The sequence below is a fragment of the Dipodomys spectabilis genome, unplaced genomic scaffold (assembly GCF_019054845.1).
Source record: "Dipodomys spectabilis isolate Male_0828 unplaced genomic scaffold, ASM1905484v1 ptg000197l, whole genome shotgun sequence".
In the NCBI taxonomy this organism is placed as follows: domain Eukaryota; kingdom Metazoa; phylum Chordata; class Mammalia; order Rodentia; family Heteromyidae; genus Dipodomys; species Dipodomys spectabilis.
This window is the reverse complement of record NW_024870874.1, coordinates 13,748,637-13,774,219: the sequence shown is the minus strand read 5'-3', so window position 1 is coordinate 13,774,219 and position 25,583 is coordinate 13,748,637. Positions and strand designations below refer to the sequence as shown.

The following is a 25,583-nucleotide window of genomic DNA, read 5'->3' as shown; positions in this document are numbered from 1 at the left end:
ATATAAGGCACATCCATTTGTGGAGGAACAGAGTTTGACCTTTCTCAGACATGAGATGGAAAATGGTAGAAATTAACCAATGATATTTAGGCAAGGATGGTTCACAAGACAGAAATAGATGCTAAGCAATGTTTAGTTTCAAAGTGTAAATGCATTGTTTCTTTAAAATGTCATATCACACTGATGTTAAAAAAGTGTGGTGTGTAGTGCTATTATATTATTTTACTTTTCCAAGTGCACGTCCATTAGGCAAAGTGTTGATAAGTTAGGGGAAATAGTCATAGGAGACTGACATTACTGCTAACACTGTCCCGCTTCACCTCTATGAAGATTTCCATTTCTTTCTCAGGCACTTCCTGGCCAATTTGCATGATCAAGCCTCAGGGGTCTAATTGTTCATGTCCAACACTTCTGTAATATAGGAATCCTGTTCTTTCCTCCTGAAGTGCAGAGACACCTTAGGGGCAGGTGATAATGACCACTTGAAAGAGCATAGACTCCTGTAAACAGATTAAGGGTAGAAGTAACACAGATTATAAGAGACTTCTAGGGACTTCTAGGCAGCTAGAACATAATTATACAAATTAAATTTGGCCTAAGCAAAACAGGCTCATTCATCTTTCCTTGCCACATTTTTCAGGGAGACAGTAATGTGGGACATTGTAAATTTTCTATGCAAGGAGTAATAGATATTTTTTTTTAAGCAAAGCCACTGTTGATAATCCATTTTTTTTCCTATTTACCTTTTGGCTCTTTGGCATCTAGAGATTTCTAGAACCCTTTATTATTTAAATATTTATTTACTTTTAAAAATTGAATTTGTTTATTGCTTAGTTGGAGTAAATTGACATTAACAAAATGTATCATTTCCATCATAATTTAAAGATCAAGAAGTCCGTTTACTTCTTTCAAGCCACCACTGTCCTCCTTTTCTTGTCCTTGTTTTCAGCTTCCTAATCATTTCTATTATATGGTTATACATATAATATGTACATAGATAAAACCAAGGTTTTATATTACTTTGTTTCTCTTACTAAAGTTCATGTCGTATTGAAATTACCTATTAGTTATCTAACTTTTTTTTCTGTTCCAAGATCCTGTGCAGGACACAGGATATATACTATTTGATCATCTCTGTAGACTTTTCCTTGGCTGTGAAAGTTATTTTTGGCAGTGTTGTTTTAGGAGGCAATCATAGTTACCTTTTACTTGAAGCCACTTTTTATTCTTTCTTTTCTTAATTAGTAGGTATTATTTGCACAGAGTACAATGGTACAGAGTTTCCTTATGAAATTTCCGTACATCTTTAAGGTGCTTTAATTATAGTCACTGCCTGTGTATCAATTCTTCTTTCCACTCTCTTCTCCCTTTCCATTCTCCCACTTCTCAAATTCACTTTTCCATTTTAATATCCTTTACCTCCCTCCCCCGATTCCACATATGAGAGAAAACATGCATTACTGGCCTCAGTGAAACTGACTTGTTTCATCTAACATGAAGATCTCCAGTTCCATGCATATATCTATCAATAAAAATGGTTGTCCTGAAACAGTGGTATCATGGTAGACAAGTATTTCTTTAATTGTATTTTCATTTTGCTTATCTCTATGTTTCAAATAGATATAAAAGTCTCTATGATGAATATTTTAAATTAGAATAAAAATGAGCATTCTACTCTGAGTACAATAAAGTCAACTTCTCTCTTAGCATACTTGATTATATTCTACTACTTCCTATTTTCAACAATAAAGATGAACAATTAATAGGCTTTGTTTTAAAAGAGCAATAGACAAATGAAATATATTTAATTGAGTTGAATACTGGCTCTTGGATGTAGTTTTCTTCTCTTGATATACCATAATCTAGGGCCAGGACTGTGGAAATGTGAAAATTTAATTTTCCCTCTTTCTTGATGAGATAGTGTGATTGCTAATTTTTGCAAGGTAACATCATTGTGCATCCTTTAGATATAATGGAACTGTATCGATAATGTGACTTGTATTGAGATGGCGAAGAAATTTAGCATTAGTTAAATATGACGAATGAACAGCAATACATTTGAAAAAGATATATTGCTGAACGGTCAGAAACTATGTGACATCTAATTAAAATTTTCATGAGTTAGGTGCCTGCTGCTTATGCCTGTAATCCTAACTACTCAGGAAGCTGAGATCTGAAGATGGCATTTGAAACAAAGCTGGACAGCAAAGTCCTTGAGTTCAAGTCCCAGTACTGGCACAAAATAAATAATAAATAAATGAAGCTCTCTTCGAGTTGTATGCTTTTATTTTTTTCTATTTTCCCATTTTATATTTTATTTTATATGTTATTTTATTTTTATTTATCAATCCTGTGATAACACTTCAAACTACAAAATTTCTGATGACAGACAAAAAGAACATATTATTTTAGCTTCAGATTTTGATTCTGCTTCAGATAAAAGAAATTGGAACAATCTTGTTCTCTATTGCACATTACATACACAATCCTCCTAGGTTGTTCTCAGATTAAAAAAATATAAAATATATATTTTACATGTGTCAGAGGGTGTTTTAGTCATAAAAATGCTTTTTAACAACTCCAGGGAACTTCACTTTAGAAAACATTGAAGTCAGAACACATAAAAAACACAGCAATTTCAAGAGAAGGAAAAGAGTATTTCATACACATTTCAAAGAAAATTTTTGTTATTATTCTGTTCAGATACTTGTTTTGGACCATGTAGATGGAATAAAATATTTGGAATGCTATCTTCATTAGTTTGGGATATCAATTTTCTAAAGGAGAAATATTTGGTTTCATTAGTGAATTTATGACCTATGAATGCTGGTATGCAATTTAGAAATTTAGTAGTATTTCAATAAATGAGTAAATGTGTGATTTCATCGTTTTACTCTTACAGTGAGTGAGCAACTGATGATTGAGCTGACTCCCATTAGTATAGAATTCTAACCAGGGCATCTGCAAGCCAGATGACAGCCAATGCTGTGCACAGCAACAACATTCTTTTCTCCATGTAGGACATAAATAGGAATGCCACAGGTATTATCAACTTGAATATGCTGATTTCCCTCCGGAGGTGAAGTGTAGCAATATGCCAGGCTTTGTATAGACTAATATACAGAAAATTAAATAAAAACAAACAGAATCTGGGGCAAAAATGGTCTTATTTCTCAAAGAAGATAATCAATGCAAACAAATTTTAGTTTCATTCACAGGAGCAAATAATTGTACTGAATCTGTCTGTTAAACTTGGGTCTTCCTTGAAGGAAATAAAGATCAAAGTAAAGAGTCTTGTGGGTTCATGCTTCTGCCAACCACCTTTTCTTTCATTTGGTGAGACTCAGATCAGTTTCTCAATTAGACAAATATGGAGGGGAATGAAAAAAAGAGCTGATATTAATTCCTAACCTGAACATATATAGCTCAAGGGTATTAACTCATTTCCCATGAGAATCCCTGTTGGCATATACTAAATATCAACTTGGTTAATTCTTTTACAGTCCTGATCAAATCAATAGAAAAAAAATAAAATTACTATTTTTTACTTAATTAGTCATTTGGCTGTACAAAATTATGGATTGAAATTATTGATTGATTCTACTTTTATAGACATGGCACCAAAGAATGAAAGGTCTAACAAATATTGACAGCATAGATTTTTTTTTTATTGTGAAAATACCATACAGAGGGGTTACAATTACATGGGCAAGGTCATGAGTACATTTCTTATCAAGCATCGTTGCCTAAAAATTTTGTCACTTAATACATTAGCCACGTTTTAACATGGATGGTGATACTTCCTCCAGTCAGTGACCTGAGTAATCAAAAGGGATAGTTTTTCAAAGATCTCACAAATGCCCATTTTATAACTACAATATTTTCTTTATCCAAGCATCAATTTTGGAGTCCCTAGGTTGGTTCCATTGTATCAGCTACATGGATGTGCATGTTTATCTTGCATATATCGATTTACATTCCTTAGGATAAATGCCCACCAGGAGTGTGTGTGTGTGTGTGTGTGTGTGTGTTTCTGTTAGTCTTCTGAGAAACCTCTATACTGGTTTCCATAACTGCTGAACTAATTTCCACCAACAGTGTTGCCAGTGTTGGTTGTTTTTTGTTTTTTAATGTTAGCCATTGAGCCTAGGGTGAGACTGAATCTCAGTGTGTTTTCCATTTTACATTTATTTCATGGCAAAAGATGGCACACACGTCTTTCTTTATGTAGTTCGCTATGTATACCTCTTATTTTGCGAACTGTCTCTTTAATTTGACTTCTCACTTATTGGTTGGATTATTTGTTCTTTTTTTTATTGATTTGTTGGTTATTGGGCTTAAGCTAAGAGTCTAGGCACTGTCCCTGAGTGCATTTTGCTCAAGACTAGCACTCTACCACTTTGAGCTACAGATCTATTTCTGGTTTTTGAGTGCTTAATTGGAGATGAGTCTGACGACTTGTCTGCTCCAGCTGGCTTCAAACCCAGCTCCTCACATCTCAGCCTCCTGAGTAGCGAGGATTATAGGGGTGAGCACAGGTGCCTGGCTTATTTGTTCTTTTGTTGTTTACTTCTTTTGAACTCTTTATTTATTCCATGTATTAATCCTTTGATGAAAAACTTGCAAATATTTTCTGCCATTCTGTGGGTTCTCTCTTGATTCTGGAAATCGTTTCCTTAAATGTATAGAAGTTTTTATTTAATTTTCTCTTACTTTTTATTTGATGCTGCTCTATTTGTCATCTCATGCTCTTAATTGATGAGCTACTGGAGTTCTGTTCAGGAAGTTGTTGCTTTGCCTGTATCTTCCACCATTTTCCAGTGCTGTCATGCAGTAGATTTCAAGTCTCATATTAAGATCTTTGCTTGCATTCAATTGATTTTAGTATAGGATAAGAGACAGAGGTCCAGTTTCAGCCTTCCATATGTGGATATCTACATTTCCCAACACCATTAGTTATAGAGACAATCTTTTCTTCAACATGTTTTAGGCTTCTTTGTCAAAATAGATGGCTGTAATTGTATGGGTTTGTTGCTAGGTCTTTTATCCATTGGTCAATTTCTCTGTTTTTGTACCAATAGCCTGCTGTTTTTATTATTATGGCTTGGTAAGGTAATGTGAATGGTATTGTGATACCTCCAGCATTGCTCTCTCCCCACCAAGTTGCTTTGGTTATTCAGTTTTTATGCTTCTATATGAACTTTTGGATTGACTTTTCTATTTTCATGAAGAATGACCTTGTGATTCTGATGGAGATTGAATTAAACCTGAAATGGGTAAAAACTGAATCCATTTTCTCTAAAACCCTCTTATTCACTATAGTGTCAGAATTCCTAACCTAGTATTATTCTTCATTTCCTGTTAAACAACATTGCTGAAATTCTCAAACAAATTTTGAAGTGATTTTTTAAAAATGGCAGTATGGAGTCTGAACTTAGCACCATATCCTGGCTAGGTTAGCGTTCTACCACTTGAGACTCTTTAGCTGTACTTGTTTCCAGATAGAATCTCATGTTTCCAGGGAAATGTTTGCTCCTTCTTGAGTGAATGGGCTCAATGTGCTGGATTTCTTCTCCATTGCTAACCTGCTATGCATGGGAAATCACTGTCAGACCAAATTCCAGCATGCAGTGTAAGTCTGTTAGTTGAGTTTCTTCTTTGACCAGGACTACCAGCCAAGCTCTCATCACCAGGACATCTGACTGGTTTTATGGCTTCAGGTCCCCATCCCCTGGGGCAGCTGATGATGAATTTTAAGACTGCATGCTTTTCTCTGTATTGCCTTTCCATTTCTCTGTGCTCTGACCTGTCCAGTCACCCCTTTCTTTATTCCAATACTCTTCCTCTCCTTCCTAAAGATGTAACTCTCCTTTGTTTCCCTGATGTGCTTTATTCAGAACTACAAAGAGGAAATTCTAATCCTCCATTGTGACTTCAAATACCATCCTGTGCATTTGAAATATACTGCTATCTGGTTAATCATACTCTATAGTTGTAATTTCAAAATCTCCCAGCCACGGAGTTAAACTAGATCTTATTTTTTTTTAAACACTGGTGATTATTGAATTTTTTAAAAACTTGGTGGTGTTCCTACTTCTTATGGCTTTGATTATTAAAAAATAATGACAATGAATGATGAATATATCTGGCAAATATTTCATGTACACTTAAAATATAACATTATTTAAACATTATTTTTATCAAGAGTTCAGCTTGGGAAATGGGCATGCTAAACTCAGTTTTTAGATTTTTTTGACAAATTTTTGTCTTCATATAACTTCATTGTTTTCTTTTATTGTACTCCATCTGATAGTATGTGTTCAGTAGAATCTCAAGTCACCATAGCAACTGACACAATTCACATTTATTACAGTGGCCTAATATACATTGACAGTTCATGTAATTACAGAAAATCAGCTTCATTATAAGTAAATGATTTATATCCTTTTAAAATTTAATTTATAAACTCTTATTAGAGATGAGTAGACCTCTAAAAGTTTGATATTTTACTCATATTTTCGACATTTTGGCATCTGTTTCTGTAAGATTCTTGTATTTGATTGACTGACTATAATTCTGCAAATATTATCAAAATATTAATTCTGAAATGCAGTGAAAGGCTGTACCTTAATGATATTTCAGACAATGAGTTATCACAAAGGCATGCAAAACCCAAGATAAAAGAATAATTTGAAACTCAGCAAGAATGAAATAATGAGTCAGCTGTGAAGAGACGAATTTCAGCTTTATTTTATTCATATAAAAGTTCCATGATGAAATATGAATTAAGCTTTTGGCTTAAAATTTTCATGATTCTAATCACAGACAGTTATTGTTTATAAACTGGAAAATATGACAGAAGGTTGACTAACATAAGATCTAAAAATATACATAAATTTACTTTAGAGAATTTGGTGAGGTGTGTGTATGTGTGTGTGTGCATGTTTGTATGTGTGTGTGTGTGTGTGTGTGCTCGTGTGCACATGTGTGACCTAATTTGTTTGGGTTCCTAGAGCTACAGGGACAATTCAAATTCTCAAAGGGCAAAATGAGAGGCCTAAGTATAGCATTCAATTAATTCATACAGTTTAAAAATGAAAGCATCTTTCCTTTTACATGATTTCAATGCAAACTTCTCCATTTAAAAACTATTAATCACTTTGTTATTTCTACCTTTGTTTCATTTCTCTATTTTAGTCCATTTTCATTTAATTCTCTTCCTTTAAAAAGCACCTTGTCCTTCACTCTTCCTCTTCCTTCTCCTGTTCTGTTCCTCTTCCTCCTCTCTCTCCTCCTTCTTCTTCTTTTCTTCCTTCCTCCTCTCCTTTGTTTCTCTCCCTGACTTCTGAGCAGGTTCTTCATGACCACACTCATTGTCACCCATGTGAAGTCTACTCATACTGATTCAGATATTTCACTTGTTTAAAACATGTGATATGTGCCTATGAAAACCCTTCTCTAACTGCCCCTCCCCTCAATAAAACTTAGATATTGACAAAAAGCTATTTCTAAGCATGTATTTCCAGTACCAAGCTACCCTATTACTCCTGAAAAATCAACACCATACTTTTTGTCCATCATGGGACTTGAACTCAGGATTTGGGTCCTGTCCCTGAGCTCTTCTACTCAAGGCTAGTGCTCTACCACTTTGAGCCACAATGATTTTTCTGGTGATTAATTGGAGATCAGAGACTCATGAACTTTCCTGCCCAGGCTGGCTTTGAACCATGTTCCTCATATTTCAGCTTCCTGAGTAGCTAGGATTACATGCATGAGCCACTAGTGCCCAACTCAACACCATACTTGTAAGACAAATCCATTTGTCTTGCATCTGTGTAGATTTCCCAAATGAATACAATTAAAAATCAATTGTTTTTCCTTTGTAAATTGCATTTGGTGAACTTACTTGCTCTACCTAATGTTGGTAAGATTCATTTAACATTTTGGGTTATCTATATAGCTCATCCAGTTTAGTAGATGCTTGTACCACAATTGATTTATTACTCTCTCTGGACACATGGATGGTTCCAATTGTGTGCAATAAAATATTCAAGTAAGATATTATCACAATTTTATACAAACTTTTTCAGGCATTAGAAAAAGAGAGATTATTTTCCAAATCATTCTTTGAGATAGACATAATCCTTAAAACACAGCAAGAAGGATATTACAAGAAAAACAATTTCAAATTCATTTCACTGATGGGTATGCATGCAAACATTCTAATCAAAATATTATCAAATTGAATCTAATAGTGCATATAAATATAAAATATTAAATCCAGGTGGTATCCATTCTAAGTTCTATAACAGAACATTAGAAACTATATAAATATAATTTATTACAGTAGCTCATAAGGGAGAAAGAATACCTTAGTTGATGTAGAACAAGAGTTTGCCAATATTGAAACTGTACTTATGAGAAAAAGTTCACCCTGTTGAAGTTAAGGAGTACTCCAAAAGTGTTAGATCCAACATAATATTAAGTGGAAATGTAGGAGGCATTTTTTAAATTAATAATAATGAAAGGGTGTTGACTATTTCTCCTCATACCAGAGTTTTCTTAAATGTCCCAGGGAGTACTGTGGCAGTAAAGAACAGATGTTTAAGAAGTGTAAATGGAAAAAAATGAAAGCAAAAGTACACCTAATATGATTTTTTTTATCTTAAGCTATATTATTAGGTAAATTAGGAAGATTTAACAAGACTTTCTTGACCTTGTGGCTACTGACTCTGTGGATTGGTTATAGTGGGCTATCTTGCATAATGTGGCCTGTTGGCATCCCTGGTCTTTTTTACTAGATGTCTTTATTGCTTTCCCAGTGTAACAATAAAAATATTTTCAGACATTAGCTGGGTGCTGGATAATTACAGATATGACCCTATATTCTACCTCATCTGGAGGGTAAATTCATGTGGATTGAGGCTTGAGGCCAACCAAGGTAAAAATTTTCCTAAGATCTTTTCTTTATCAATAGCTGAGTGTAGTGGCATGTGGCTGTTATCACAGCTATCCATGAGCTAAGCAGAAATCAGAAGGTTTGTAGTTCTAAGCAGAGAAAAAAGCTGGACATGGTGGCATGCACATGTCATCCTAGCTATAATGGGAAATATAAAATAGTAGATCATGGACCAGGTGCATATCGTGAAAAAAGCAAGATCCCATCTCAAAATAATCAGTGTAAATGAAGATTGTGGGTATGGCCCAGTATTAAAGCATCTTCCAAGGAAGTGTGAGGCCCTGAGTTTGAACACTACCAGTCCATCCTCCATCCCCAAAATATCTTCAAGCATTTGCAAATATCTCATGGGGACACAATCACCTTTAGGCCTTGAGCTAATTGTAAGTTATATACAGAAAAATGTCAGGTATACTTTATATACTAGCAGCAAAGAAGTAGATTATACAAAGTAAAATACATATATAATGATATTAAATAATATTCAGTACCTAGAAATAAATATATAAAATCTTATATGATGCTATGGAAACAAACTTTTATAACCGATGTGGATGTATCTCAGTAGTAGAAGACATGCTTATCATCTGTGACAAATGAGAGAGGAAGTGGGGAAGAAGGGAAGAAAAGAAAAAAGGAATAAAAGAAATAAGAAAGAAAGGAAGGAAGGGAGAAAGGAAAGAAGGAAGGAAGGAAAGAAAATGAAATAAAAGGAGATTATAAGTGATTTATGGCAGGTGTCAATGGGTAATGTCTGTAATCCTGGTCCTTGGATGACTAAAATCTGGAGCATCATGCTTGTAAGTCAGCCTGGATAGAAGAGTATAGGAGACTTCTTCTCCAAAACAACAGCAAAAAGCAAGGCTGTAGGCATGGATCAAGTATTAGAACACCAAATCAGCAAATGCAGAGAGAGCCCTGAGCTCAAACCCAGGGTTTAATAACTAATAACTTTTAGGCTTTGGGGCAAAACCAGATATATTGTACTGACATAAAAACATTCATTATTTTAAAAAAGATAGATTGGGTTATTATAAATTTAAACAGTATTTTGTTCTTCTCAAGTAACACAGTAGATTATTTTATTAAAGTCCTACTAGTAGGGCTAATTGTAAAAAACTGGAATGTATGTAAATGATTGTAAGCACACACACACACACACACACACACACACACACACACACACACACACTTCTCTCTTGTAAGTCTTCATCACTGGAAGATATACAAGCATTTATTCTTATACTGAAAACAGTGTAGTCAAATTCTTATTTAGAGGGTATTTAATAATCACTGCTAAATTATGAAGGGCTTAATTTGTCCATGATGAAAGGAGTTCTGTTAAAGTAGATGTTGGTTTATTACCAAATTTCCCTTTAGATATATAACTTAATCTTCCCTAAATGTTATATATTCTTCTGATTCCTTTTCTTTAAACAAACATTTGATACTTAGTAGTCTCTTTGGTCAATTTTCTGATAAGATTCTTTGATTAAACCTTCTAATTTATCTATTCCTTGAGATATGTATCACTAAGTAATGGATTGTTTATTTTAAAATTCATTTGGCATATTTGAGTGCTTTAAATGCAGTTATAAGTTGTACTTCTATTTCTCAAATGGAACTACGAATGATGATGACGGTTTGTGATCTGAAAGAACCTTTAAGTTCAAATACTTTCCAGAAGAGAAGGTATTACTGTCATCCCACTTTGTTAATGGACAAAACCAAGAAGGAGAGTGTCTCCAGAAAACCGGAAATATTCAAGTATATTCCTTATCCTGTACTTTTTTCTTTTTCTTTTTGGTTTAAAACAACAGAAGTTTATTTTTCTTTACAGTCAATGTTAATAGGGTTTTTTTAATACTTAAATTTTATTGTAAAGGTGATGTACAGAGGGGTTACACCTACATAAGTCAGGTAATGAGCACATTTCTTTTTGAACAGGGTTATCCCCCCCTCCCCCCACCATTTTCTCCCATTTTTCCCCTTGACATTCCATCCACCACTCTTCCAGGTTGTAAAGTTCATTTCTAATGTACTATCTAGTGAGTATCACTGTTGGATTGGTTCCCCCTTTGTCTCACCATTTCTGTGATTCCCTTTCCCTTCCCAAATCAGATAAGCTTATATACAAGACAAAGGGTGTAGAAATGAAAAACAATTACAAAAGGGAATAAACCAAAGGGGAAAAAGAAAGAAAACATCACTGCAAATAGTACAATAAAAAATCTCATTTCCATTTCTTGGAGTTCATTTCAATAAACATCCTTTTATAGTTATATGCACATAGCTATTGAGCCATTGTGATCCTCTTCTAAGAATGTCTTCCGATGTTCTCACTGTGAATACTTAGAATACTGTTCAATTAATTATGCCCAAGTGTAATTATTTGTCTTTTACTATCCATTGGATTTACTTATAGATTTATAGACATATTCTAGTTATTACAGATGAGGGAAACTAGGCTGCCTATATTTCTTTGGGTCTGGCTTACTTTGCTTAATGTAATTTTTTCTAAGTTCATTTCCTTATGAATGGAGCAGTGTCATTTTTATGGAAGCATAGATTTCCATTGTGTATATATACACCACATTTTCTAGATCCATTTGTTTACTGAGGGGCATCTGTGTTGATTCCAATCTTAGTTATGGTATACAATGCTGCAATGAATGTGGTTGTCCTGGTAGCTTTAGTATAGTCTATTGGATAAATTTCCAGGAGTGGAATTGTTAACAGAGGTAGGTTAAACCCAAAGAAACCTAGGCTGCATGGTTTCCCTTATTTGTGGTAGCTAGAAAATGTCATAAATCTACACATTAGAGATAAAAGATAAAATATACATCAGGACATGATAAATTATACAGGTCTCTGTTTTGGAGAAGGTAAGGGAAACACAGAAAGAGTGGAACAAAAGGTGAACAAATGCAGCAGTGATATTAGACACAATGTTGAAAACTACAACTTGTGGGTGGGGATGGGAGGGAAAAAGTGGGAGAGTGCAGAAGACAAATAAAGGGGTGACACTATTCAAAAAGAAATGCACTCATTACTTGACATATAACTAATCTCTGTGTAAATAACTTTAATAATAACTATATATATAGATATAGAGCTCTCTATATTGATGAAAATACACCACAAAACTCCATGTATGCTTCCATTTTTCTATAATTGCACATGGATGAAAAAGTGTTTTAAAAGTATTTAATGCACATTAAATTAAAAGTAATGTGCATTAAACATACAATATCTAATGTGCAAAATGGAAATGAATAAAACACGAAAACCTGATGGAGCATAATTTGTGGCATAAAATGGATTTCTGAATATTGTCTATCCAAACAGAATAATTACGTTATATTTCTTATCAGTCTTCTTCTTAAACCATAACAAATCAACAAATAATATTGAGACATTTGCCATTTGAAATATTTTCTGAACAAAATGCCACTCAATTTTGTTTTTTTATGATGGCGGATTTTGTATAAAAGTTATTTTTTTGATGATGAGAAATCTGTATAAAGCAGTACACAATTAATGATTTGCTTATGATCTTTAAAGGTGCTCTTTGTTGCATAGAACAGTGTATGGGGAAATTGTTTGAGATGAGTCAATATGCAAGGGAGGCAGGCCTTTATGAAGAGAGTTTACTTAACAGTAATTCAGCTGTTAAATTAGCCCATGACAAGAAAGCAGATTAGGAAAAGAAGATGCAAGAATGATTATCAATAAAATCCTGCTTCAGCTACAAATAATTAACTCAGAAATATGACACATTTTGTTTTGGTTTCCAAAGTCACCCTGATAACAAAAAGAAAGGGCTGATGAAGTCTCTTCATTTGTGAACATAAAACATGAGTGGTAGAAATCACTTCATAATGTTCAGAAGAGGATGAATGAATGTGGGTTTGCTTGAGAGAATTAAGAAGATGCCTCTTTCCTGCCTGCTTATAAGTTACCGATGGTTCACTCAGTGTTGAGCAATCTTTGATGCATGCTTACAAAGAGAACACACACCTTCTATCTTCACCCAGCCTACAGTTCCGTGAGGAATGCAGGATAAATTAGCACATAGTAAATTCTTTATAAATGCCTGGTGAATAAATGTTGTGCTGATGAATGCAATGGATGGTGAACGTGTGTGGAGTAAAGTGAACGGCACGCTTTGACGGAGTGGGTGAGGAAAGGAAGAGGTACTTGGGTACTCTGCTCCAGGTTTGGAAGAGGAAGATTGTACAAGTGCATGTCCCTTGGGCCATACCTAGCTCGAATTAACTAGAGAGGAAAGGTTATGAGAAGAAGGAGGAAATTTGCTGTTCTAAGACAGGATGGTAAAGCACCCGATGACAGATCCAGAGAAAGGGACTTTAGGAAGATGGGACATTTTGCTGAAAGGGCACAAAGATTAGTAAAAGAGAGACTTTATAAAAAACCATACTTGCTCACTGAGGTCATATATTCGCCTATAGAAAGGGTGCCTTAAACACAACATTGTCATAAAACAACAAAAGTAAAAAGTTATACTTGCATAGAGCTTGTCATTTACTTACACATATTGATTTGCTTAATAATTCTCATGGAGTCCTCTGAGATGAGAGTTGCTGTTTGATTATTTTAAAGGGGAGAAAAACAATACACCATCAAGAATTCACCTTGTAAAGTTAGTTTTTTGACATAACATCTCATCTTATACATCTCATTATTGCAATGGGTTCACCTGTATCCCTATTTAAACCATTTGTTATTTTTCCTTCCCCTCCACAAATTATACCAACATCAAATACAGTGAAAACAGGGGTTATACCATGGGGGAGGGAAATACAAAGCAACAAAGATATCATCTTATAAATATGTTAGAAACAGTAACAAGAAAGAAAACCCATTTGAGTCCTTATCTTGGGGTTCATTACAACTTTGGCGGGGGGTCGGAGGAGGGTGGATGGGAGGGCAGGGATGGTAAGGCGAAACAAAGGAGGAGGCAACAATACTTGATAAGAAACGTACTCATTGCTTTGCTCATGTAATTGTAAACCCTCTGTACGGTATTTTCACAATAAAAAAACTTGTTAATAAAAAAAGTAAAAAAAAAAAGAATTTACCTAAGGGCAATAACTTCTTTTTTTTATTTTAATTTTTTTATTGTGAAAATACTGTACAGAGGGGTTACAATTACATGGGCAAGATAATGAGTACATTTCTTATCAAGCATTGTAGCCTCCTCCTTTGTTTCCCCTTCCCATCCCTTCCCATCCTCCCCCGCCCCTCCCCCAAAACAAGCATTTTTTATTTTATTTTATTTATTTTTTGGGGGGGGTCCAGTCATGGGGCCTGAACTCTGAGCCTGGGCGCTGTCCCTCAGCTCTTCAGCTCAAGGCTAGCACTCTACCACTTGAGCCACAGCGCCATTTCTGGCTTTTTTTTTTCTTTTTGCTTATGTGGTGCTGAGGAATCGAACCTAGGGCCTCAGGCATGCAAGGCAAGTGTTCTACCACTGAGCCACCTTCCCAGCCCCCTAAGGGCAATAACTTCTAAAACATGATAGATATTGATTGGGCTTTGACCCTGACCATGAGTTCAGATTCATTACTTCTTTCACAGATTGTCCTTTAATGTGATGCAAAAATTTCATGTTGTTTTATATTAAATCATATTTGTGCTATCAGATTTGACAGTTCTTGTTTTTGTGTTAATGCAGTTTTTTATCCATAGATATCCATGGAGAAATAGGAGAATAGAGATGTAGAAAGAGCCAGCACGTATATATAGCCACAAGGGTGCATTGATGGGAGGCCATTACAGAAGTGACATTTTTCTATCTAGAGAATCATAGTAAAAAAAAAAAAAGAAAACAGCTGTTGTAGGAGATAAGAAGTCATTTGTTCAAGGAGGTGACAATATTGGGGATTGACTCACAAAAAAAAATAAAAAATTGCTTTATTTAGGAAGCCTATGACCTCAAAAAGTTTCAAAGCGATAATATAAATGTCAGGAATTGATCACGCTACTTAGAAATTCATAACAATTTTTTTGCAGGCAGAAATCCCTTTCTTACTTGAATGCTAATAAACCTTGGTTTAGGCGTCATTTAAACAACTTTCAAGCAAAAGCCTGTTATTTCAGTGACTCTCCAGGTAGAGACAGAGAGTTCACAAGTTTGAGGTCAGCTTTGGGAAAGTTAGCAAGACATTTTGTTGGTGTGTGTGATGAAGATTGAACCCAAGGCCTCCAGCTTTTAATCTTTTATGATTTGAGTCACACCCCAAGCTTTTATGCTTTTGTGTTGTTTTTGAGAGAGAATCTCACAAACTTTACTGGCTCTGGACTCAAGCTTGTGATGAATCCTTCCATCTCTGCCCCTCGAGTATCTTCGATTGCAGACATGCACCACCATACAAGGGTACAATCTTCTTTTTATTTAGACATGTTGGTGTTTAGTAAAAATGAATACAGGATGAAAAGTAATTCATTATTCCCTCATTCATCCTTCCAGGAACTTGGTGAGGATTGACTCATTTAAATTCTTGTAACATCATAGTTGAGAAAACTGTTAAACCTACCTAAGATCAGTAGAATTTGCGAATGGATTTTGTTGAGGATAACAAACAGGTTTCCACTTGAATAGCTAAGGAGTCGTAGAATAGTGAAGGTAGGGAAAAAAAGTTCCTATTTTCTTCTCTAATTTATGATTCTGTGTTTGGTTTATTAAACCTTTTCCCATAGAAATTAATGAAAATTATAAGTAGCAATAAGTTACAGATGTTATTTTTTTTAGTACTTTATTGTTAAAATTCTATTGGGAATAACAAAGCAAAGACACACTAGTTGGAAAAATAGGTGATGAGTGGCCTTCAAGGGTCATCTAGCTCCTGACCCTCATGCCTTGCAGTAGCCCTGTCTATACTGTGTCTTAAGGGCTCAGCAGGTCTTAACAACATCACATAACTGTGGCCTCCTTCTAGATTTCACACGATGTGCAGATTTGAGGAAAACAAATTAATGGAAGACAACGTTAAATGCCTGCATTAAAAAATACAAACTCCTCAAACTTTTGCTCTGTGATTCTGATTATGTGTGTTTTGTAAGTTATCACCTATTTTGATAGTCATTCATTTTGCTTGATAAGCAAAGATACTTTAGAATTGTAGTGATTGATTTTGGTTAACTATACACATAAAACAAGACAGTTGTTGAAAATGGAATGATAAAAAGTTGATATATTTAACTGCCAATTACAGATAATTTTGGAGAACATAATATGGAAAGGAGATAGCACAGAGCAAAAACTGTGTATTATGGATTGGTAATTGACTCTAATATTCTTTTTTATGGTTTATATCTATATTTATTATCTTTAAGTAACTGTACAAAAAAGTTCCCATTCTACAAAACAGTATAATAGTACAAAATGTCTGACAACATTGTCACCCATCGCTCCTAACCCATTCCTTCTCTCACTTTTTTTTAAAAAATTGAGATTAGGTGATTCCATAAATTTCACATATTTCACGGTATTGCGGAATAGTGATACTTAGTTAAAGTCACAAATACATTGTAAGCTTCACATCATTATTATCATGGTCTATAAAGTTTGTGAATTCTACGAGTTTTGACAATGCAAATTATTTCTTCCACATCAGGTGATGTTAAAATTTCTTTCCTTTTGCTTAGTGTAGGCTGTTCCCTCTTTCCCTCTCACTCCTCCCTTCCCATTGCTGTCCTTGGGTTGCTTAGTTCTTTTAGTGCAGCTGATGGGCCCCTTTGTTGTGTGTAGTTACGTTTCCCACTTATTCTGTGTCCTCCCCCTGGTTTCCCTCCATTGTGTGCATATATCTACCATATATTTGGTTAAGAACATAGAGTCATTTAGTAATGATAGGACAAAATGAATGGCTGTCCTTCGTTTCTCGAGTCCTGTTTATTTTGTCATATCTTCTTGCATTTTGGCTTTAGCATGCGTATATCAGGGAGACCATGTGCCATTTGTCTCTCCGTTCTTGGCTTACCTTGCTCAAAAATTTACTCTAGTTCCATCCATTTCCCTGCACATGCCATTATTTTGTCCTTTCTAATGGCTCCATGATATTCCATTGTATATAGGTACCACAATTTTTGGATCCACTCATCAGTAGTGGGGCATCTGGGTTGTTTCCAAATCTGACTCTAATATTCTTTAAGGAGAAAGTAGGAAAATGGCTAGCTGAGAGAAGATGGGCCCCAAGGAAAGGGGCTGCTGTCAGCTGGGTAGGTAGATGCAGCAAAGCAGAAGTACTAGCATGGACAATTTCTTTAGAGTGGAGTTGAGATAAAGTCCAAGTCAGGATTCTGGTTGTCATATTCTACTGCCAATTTCAAGTTACTGTTTGTAGTTCATAGTGTGCAATAGCTGTCACGCACCAAGACATTTACATTTTTCTCTATTAACAGCCATCCCGTACCGCCAGTCCCGAATATTTCACCTATCAACTTCTATTTGTTATCTGCTATGCACATTGCCGAACATGGATGCTTGTCATTTGGTTTCTAATGTGAATAATAAAGCTCATCTTATCCCTATGTGGACATCTGGGGTTACTTTTCATGTGAAAAATATTATGCTATCAAGAATGACCTTGCAGGGAAGAGGATCTTTGTATCACTTACTTCATGCAGTATATTTTAATCTACCATTCAGCCTTACAGGAAACCAAACACAATGCTATATCTTACTAAAACTTTATTAACACTCTTTTCTAAATCTTTATAGGCAGTGCTGGTACACCTGTCACTTTTAATGAAAACGGAGATGCTCCTGGACGTTATGATATCTTCCAGTATCAGATAACCAATAAAAGTACAGAATACAAAGTCATCGGGCACTGGACCAATCAGCTTCATCTCAAAGCAAGTATCAGTATAAACCTCTGTCAATATACACAGATGTCAAGAAGGAATGTGTGTGTGTGTGTGTGTGTGTGTGTGTGTGTGTGTGTGAATCTTCTCTAGAGGAGTCTCATATCTCTAAGGATTTAGTGAAATCTTTCTCCTTTTAATTGACAATACTCTCAGAGAAAATGTCTTTGTTCTGAAAGATACATGGTTTAAGCCTTGTATTCTGCATGTATGTGCACTTGCTCATGAGTGCATGTACATGTGTCAGGGTGGGTTTGGCTGATTTGTAGTGAATTATAGTGTTTAGGCTAAGGGAAAGTCTGTACCACTTTGATTACATCATAAGGTGACACCCTAAGGCTACACACGATTGCCAGATGTGGACAGTGCTTGTATTTTTATCACCTCTTTCAGTTGCAATAGTAGGAAGGTCAATGGATCCCAGATGGTGGTGAGCTTATGTAACAGCCCTTCTAGCTGCCTGCTGTCCTGGCTTAGGCTCTCTTGCAGTCTCAGCATCACAAATTTCACACTTATTAGAAATAGCCATATAAAGGAGATCCTGGGTGTTGCCTGAAGCAGCTGGGAACTTGGTTTGACTGTGTATCATTCATCCGTAGCGGGGCTCCATCTTGTTTGACAGGAGTCAATGGGAAGCCAGTGATCTGGGCACACCTGGATGACAGCTGGGAGGAGTGTCTTTATGTATAGCTGGCTGGTGGAGGGGCTCTAAAGGAGATCTTCTATGGTAAGGGTCATCTTCAGGCACTGAGAGAGTGTCACGATAACTCAACCAAGAACAGTATAGGAGTTGGTTCCTCTACTGTCTCTTCTACAGAAACAGAACTATCTACAGGATCTTAGTGCCAAAGAATTTACTAGACCAGCTATATGACTTAGAGTTTTCTTTTGTAGTTGTTGTTTTCTTTTTGGCAGTAAGGGGCTTTTCAAATGCTTTCACCAGGAATAGAAATATGTTCTTTTTATTCTTCTATTGTTCCAGAATGTAATTAATTCATCCTTTATTTTCTCTCCTCTTGATTCTTAAAGCTACCTCAATCCTGTGAGTGTGCGCATGTGCTTTCCTGTGTTTGAATCCATAGGAAACATCAGTGGGTATTTTTTGAATATTTTTCTTTCTTTGCTGTGTCCAAATATGTCCCCAAAGTGATATGTTTTTGCAGTACCATTCACCCTTGTTCTCAGCCACGGAGATGATGAGAGATTACAGAACTTAGAGGAAGGTTTCTCTTTTCAAGGAAATGATTCCTTAATAATTATCACAGCTCTGCATCCAGCAATGCAGAGACAGTTTCTGCTTCCAACTGTTGTAATATGTCAGCCTGGGTCTCTACAGTTTATTACCCCATGTAGCTGCTTCATGAAACCTTACTCGTTCTTTTGAGACTTATATTGATTTATTGAAACAAAGCTTTGAAAACTCCACAGGTTATGAATAATCTGAAAATCAATAGCTTGTGGACCAATGCCCTTTGGAACATAGATTTATTCAATATGACAAAGAGTTTTGACAAGTGTTAAGCCAGGCAAGTTACTTTCATCTGACTTTTATAAATGCCCCAAATGCCTGTTCAATTGAGGATTCACACGAACAGAATTCAATGTCCTAGAAATGCATGCACAATATATATATAGTACCATGATATAAAAATAATTACACACACAAGCACACATGCGCATGTCTATTTTTTGCCTAATGTATTTATTGTAAAACTTCATATCAAATCTCAAGCTGCTCTTTTATGTATATTTAACGGCCCATGAAAGTTTTATGTTTATGACTGTGTTATCGTTCATAAAATATATCAAAACAATTTGTCAGAATTATTTCCCATGTGGTGATGAGCACTTATAACTACCCAGTGGTGCTATTTGTACTGAAACAGTGAAAATGTAGCTAGCTCTCAGAAGGAAATAGTATGTATGACTGTGGAGAGGAAGTTTGTAAATCATGGATTGCATTCTGGGGACTGTCAAGACAAACCAAATAATTCTCCTTGGGAGCTGGGTAAACCACTTTTATTATTAGCAGCAGCAGTATTCGTAGTAATATTAATTATTAGTATTAATTATTTTGTGCTGGTGCTACAGTCAAGACTCTGTCCCTTGACTTTTTCACTCAAGGCTGGCACTCTACCACTTGAGCTACAGCTCCATCGCTGACATTTTTGGAGATAAGGATTGCACAGATTTTCTTTCCTGGTCTGTTTTTGAATCCCAGTCCCCAGATTTCAGCCTCCTGAGCAGCTGGGTATGAGCCACCAGTGCCTGCCTTAACTACCTATTTTTATATGTAGGGTCTGGGTGTTCAGAAAGCTACTGATTTGTTGACATTCTGCTTAGGGTTTAAGTAAGTGCAAAGTACATAGCTTGTCCTAATATCTCCCAAATGGAAACCCTGGTAGCAGCCACTTTATAGGGATGCAATAAAAATTAATTGAAATAGCACGATAAATCTTCTAGTTCATTGCCAGGCATACATGAGATCCAGAAATATTACTTGGTGTTATTTCCATGTTTCATGATCCTACCTGGGAAATAGGAGATCTGATTATGAATATGCAGAGTGGAGAAATTATGTTAGTTGTTTCTACCCATCTCTGATAGTAGCAAATTTCTCTGTACTTGAAATATAGATTTCATTTAAGATAATACATAGTCTCTTTTCATATGCTAGTAGATGAGTAGATACTGTCACTTAGGAAGTGTGTGTGTGTGTGTGTGTGTGTGTGTGTGTGTGTGTGTGTATGTGTTTTCAATATCCTGTTTTGTTTTCTGTACTGATACTGGCTTAAACTCATGGCCCCGGCAATGTTCTTTAACTTCTTGACTCAAGATGGACATTCAGTGACTTGCATCACAGCTCTAATTTCAGCTTTTTACTGGTTAATTAGAGATAAGAGTTTCCCAGACTTTTCTCTCTTTGGGCTGGGTTTTAACTATGATCCTCAGATCTCAGCCTCCTGAGTAGCTATAATTACAGGAATGAGCCTGGATCAATATCTTAGTCATTAATACATGTAATAATCTCCTCCTCTTCCTCTTCCTCCTCCTCTTCCTTCTTTTTGGTATTACTTGAGTCTAAACCCAGGGTCTTGTCTTGCAATTGCTTGGCAAACATTCTAAAACTTTAGCTATGAGAGCAGTCTTTTTATCATTTTATATTTTGGATATGATCTTGTACTTTTGGTCCAGGACAGGGCTCTTATTGCAATCTACCTACCTATTTTTCCCACATAGCTGGTAGTACAAGGGTGCAATAGATTTGTCTCATTAGTGGGGATGAGATCTCACTAATATTTCCCATGGATTGCCTTCGAATTGTGATCCTCTTATTTTTTTGTCTCCTGGGTAGCTTAGATTATAGATATGTGCCAAATGCTCCGCCTAATGCTTAAAAATTAGAAAATTAATTGTACTAGATGCCAGTGACTCATGTCTGTAATCCTAGATACCCAGGAGACTGAACTATGAAGATACTGGTTCAAAGCCAGCCCCATCAGGAAGGTCTGTGAGACTCTTATCCCCAATTAACCACCCCAAACACACTGGAAGCTCAGGGATAGCACCCAGGTCCTGTGTTCAAGTTCCAGGACCAGCACACAAAAACATTTAATTGACTACTACTACTACTACTACTACTACTAATTATGCATATATTTAAGATATGGAATAATTAAAACATTCAAATGAACAAATCCATCACCTTTCATACTAATCATTTTTTGTGATAAAACCATTTTACTGTAAAACTGCAGCTCCTCAAGTAATCAGGAAGACTGAATTGCAGTGCTCTTTCTTGTAATCATTTTCTGTGATCAAAGGAACAAAGCTTCAGGTAGACTGGAGAAGTAGGCAGTTACTTTATTTTTTTCTGTATTCTAGGATTATGGATGTGAGTCACTGGTGCCTAGCTTAGGCAGGGTTTTTTGTTGTTATTGTTTTTTCTGGGCCTTGAACTCAGAGTCTGGTAGCTGTCTCTGAGTCTCTTTGTGCTCAAGGCTAGCACTGTACCACTTGAGTCACAGCACCACTTTTGACTTTTTCTGAGTAGTCTATTGGGAATAAGAGTCTCATAGACTTTCCTGCCTGTGCTGGCTTCAAATAATGATTCTCAGATCTCAGCTTCCTGAATAGTTAGGATAATAGGCATGAACCACAGCACCACTTTTGACTTTTTCTGAGTAGTTTATTGGGAATAAGAGTCTCACAGACTTTCCTGCCTGGGCTGGCTTCAAACAATGATTCTCAGATCTCAGCTTCCTAAGTAGCTAGGATTATAGGCATGAGCCACAAGTGCCCCGCTTTAGGCTGTTATTTTTTAATGGGCTGGGTTACTTAATTCTGTGCTCACGTGATATGCTAGGGTATAGGACCAGAGCTGATATGTGATCCCTCACTTAGGGCTCTTATAGCTTGGATGGGGAGAGAAGAGACTCACTCTATCAAAGCTAGTCCCCAGGGGCAGTGCAAGGAAGACAAAGATGAATCCACATGTGTGTGATGGAAACCTAAGGAGAAGGTTCTAGATCTGACCACTGGCTGAGATCATTGTAGGGGAAAAGAAGGGAATGGAGAGGAGGATTTATTTTCCACATGTGCTATTTCTCTTTATTCGATTAAACCAGATTTACGATTGGCTTCACAATCTCAATGGTAAGCATTTATCAGCCATTTATTGAGCTGAATTCTTCTTGTTTTCCAAGACCCAGTTTTTCTGGCTGAATTCAACCATTGTAAAATTTTGCACACAGAGAGTACATGATGAGGCCTATTGGAATTCAACAATTTATTCTGAATGTATCTTAGTAAAGTGAATGAATTTTTTAAACCAGCAGATTATTCTTTTTCCTGGAAAATGTCTGAGGCATGTATATCCACAAAGGAACTGCCCTGATTGTACAGAATATTATTGTATTTTCTTACAGAATGGAACAAATCTGTTTTCAGTGTGTCAGTTACAATCAGTTAATATAGACGTGTAATCTTGTATCAGCTATCATTTCAATAATCTTGGTCCACACCTAGAGGGTATATTGTCCACTTGGAAGTGAATCTGAAAAATTAGATCTCTGTTTTGACATGGCTGGATCTCTTAAGAGACAGGTGGTCCTTGTTAGTGATTACAAAACGTACTATAACCCAGAGGTTCAGAGTAAACAGAAGCAGGCAAACTGTGGAAAGAACAGCCATATGCTGTTCTGAGTCCATGGGGAGAAGGTGTATTGAGGTTACTGGATGGGCTAACATAACTCTGGGCTCACTTCTGTATGCTTTCAAAAAGAACTACCTTTCCTGGATTCCTGTAGGAATGAGATACAGCTTTTTGCTGCCTTTCTTGTCTTATTTTCTTCTTTGTCTACTCAAGTAAATAATTAGAAGTAGATAAAATAGCACAGAATAGTGATTTCATGATGGTGCCTTCATCACAGTTATTAGTGGCACTTATTAATTAGAAGGTAAGACACGTAAGAGACAGGCTTCATTAACCTGATTTGATTCTTTTAGTGGGCCATTCCATAGAAAAACAACTTTGGGTGAAGGTGGAATAATAATGTGAATGGAGATTAAAGGCATTGGCATTTCAGGTGTGAGCTGAGTACCCTGTGGTACGTTGTTGTGAAACCTTTCTTAAACTCAAGTTTATGGTCTCCCAGGATATTATAGTATCTATTTCTTCAATTTCTTGAGATCATAAGGAATATTCTGTATACAGTGACCCATAAACTGACTGACATTTGGTATTAAATAAATGTAATAATAATAATTTTTGCTTGTTTTGTTAGTGTAACCAGCCTACTGCTAAGGAGCTAAAATCAAAATGGAAGCAGTAGACAAAGACTTTTCTTGGCATGTGTCGTGAGTAGGGAGCATTAAAAGTTATAAAAATAATTGTATCCACTGTGATAAGTTGTTTGATTGTATCTCACGAGCCTAAAACTGGTCCTCCCTGATTCAACTGCTTTGGGAACAAACACAAATTTAAGCAAACTGTCCATTGGCATTTAATTCCACTAACTCAGTTTTGCTACAGACCTATAGAACTTCTGCTGTGATATTTTAATTGCATATATGGCTCTCTTTGTTGATAATTATTCAAATGTATACATACTATACTGTGCTTTTCTTTATGCACTTAGAATACAGAATTCTTGATTTTCTTCATTTGCCTGAGGGAGTTATTGATTTGGATAAATGTCAACAGTTTTTGACCAAAATCCTTAGGCTCATTAATTTAATACAAGAGCAAATTTGATGTAATGAAGACAAACTATACTTGATAGACTGAATGAGGTTGAAAGAACGTGTATGATATGGATTCTAGCGGTCATATACTTACCTTTGCCTCTGCATCCCTGTTTGCAAAGCTGTTTACATTTAAAACTGCTTTCTCATACTGTTGTTCATATAAAAGTTTACAGTAAAGTTACGACTTTTAAAGTGAAGGAGTAATATTGTATATCTCTCCCTTAGTCAGAATCAAGTAAATCGAAGCAAACTTGAAAAAAAGACACGATTTTTATAAGCACCTCTTTCCTACAAGCATAAATTTAAGTCAGTTCCCTATCCTCTCTTAGAACTCTGAATGCCACTGGAGCTCCTGCTTTTTACTCTGCTCTGAAAATCCTTTGTCTTTTCCTCATAACAAGATGATTCATCTTCAAAACCGTATTTTACTTATTAGATGCTAATTTATTCTGTTCAAAAAAAGTCATTTTGGTGCCATTACTTTTATCTCTGTTTATAAACTAACAAGCATTTGGTAAAGTCATATTTTTTGACATGTCGAGCAAATGTTAAGATGATTAAAGTTTAACTATATTCTTGCTAGACCCAAAGTAGGCACTCAATAAGTAGTTATTGAATATGTCACGAATAATATCCAGATCATTCCAACATGCTGACTGAATGTGAACAAAGATCCATGATTATGTGTACTGAAACAGTGACTGCATTTTTTCAATCAGGATGATAAGCCACAGATGGGCACAATGTTCAATAAAACAAACAACTTCCCTCTGTCCTAGGATATATAACCAACCAAATCAACTACATATCTGAATAACAAAAGTTGAACCACAGTTAGATAGGTATAGATTACATAATAAGGCTGTGAATTCAGAGTTTTCGCAAGAGTTAGTTATAACTTCTTGTTTGGCTCAGTGTTGAGACACCGCTCTTAAACCTCAGACCTTACTGAGCTCTCTGATGATGTGGAAAACAAAATGGGGAGTCAGAAGACTAATCTAGCTGGATGTCATGAGCCACCACACATGACTTGTATGTGAAATGAGATCTCACTAATGTTTTCCCTGGATTGTCTTCAAATTGGGATCCTTCTGTTTTCTGTCTCTTGAGTAGCTGATGTTATAGATGTGTGCCAGAATGCCCTGCCTTATGCTTTTAAAAACAAAACAAAAAAAACCCAACAAATTTAATTTAAAAAATTAATTGTGCTGGGTGTCAGTGACTCAGGCTTGTAATCCTAGATGCTCAGGAGGCTGAGATCTGAGGATCACAGTTCAAAGCCAACCAGGCTGAAAAGTCCTGGTGAGATTCTTACCTCCCATTAATCACCAGAAAACTGGAACTGGTGCTTGAAATGATAGAGCAGTAGCCTTGAACAAAAAAACTCAGGGACAGGGCCCAGGCCCTGAGTTCAAACCTCACAACTGACAAAAAAAAAAAAAGAAGAAGAAGAAGAAAAGTCTTCAGATAGATTTATGATTTC

At 35.8% G+C, this 25,583-nt stretch overlaps 1 protein-coding gene across 2 annotated transcripts in view; it reads left to right on the top strand.

Moving 5' to 3' along the window:
- Positions 1-25,583, top strand: part of Grm8 (glutamate metabotropic receptor 8) — a 718,499-nt gene that overhangs the window by 563,031 nt on the left and 129,885 nt on the right. For both annotated transcript variants that reach the window (XM_042695988.1, XM_042695989.1), the window contains one exon: positions 17,706-17,842. In XM_042695988.1, coding sequence (XP_042551922.1) covers positions 17,706-17,842 — 137 coding nt within the window. The remainder of the gene's footprint in view (positions 1-17,705; positions 17,843-25,583) is intronic.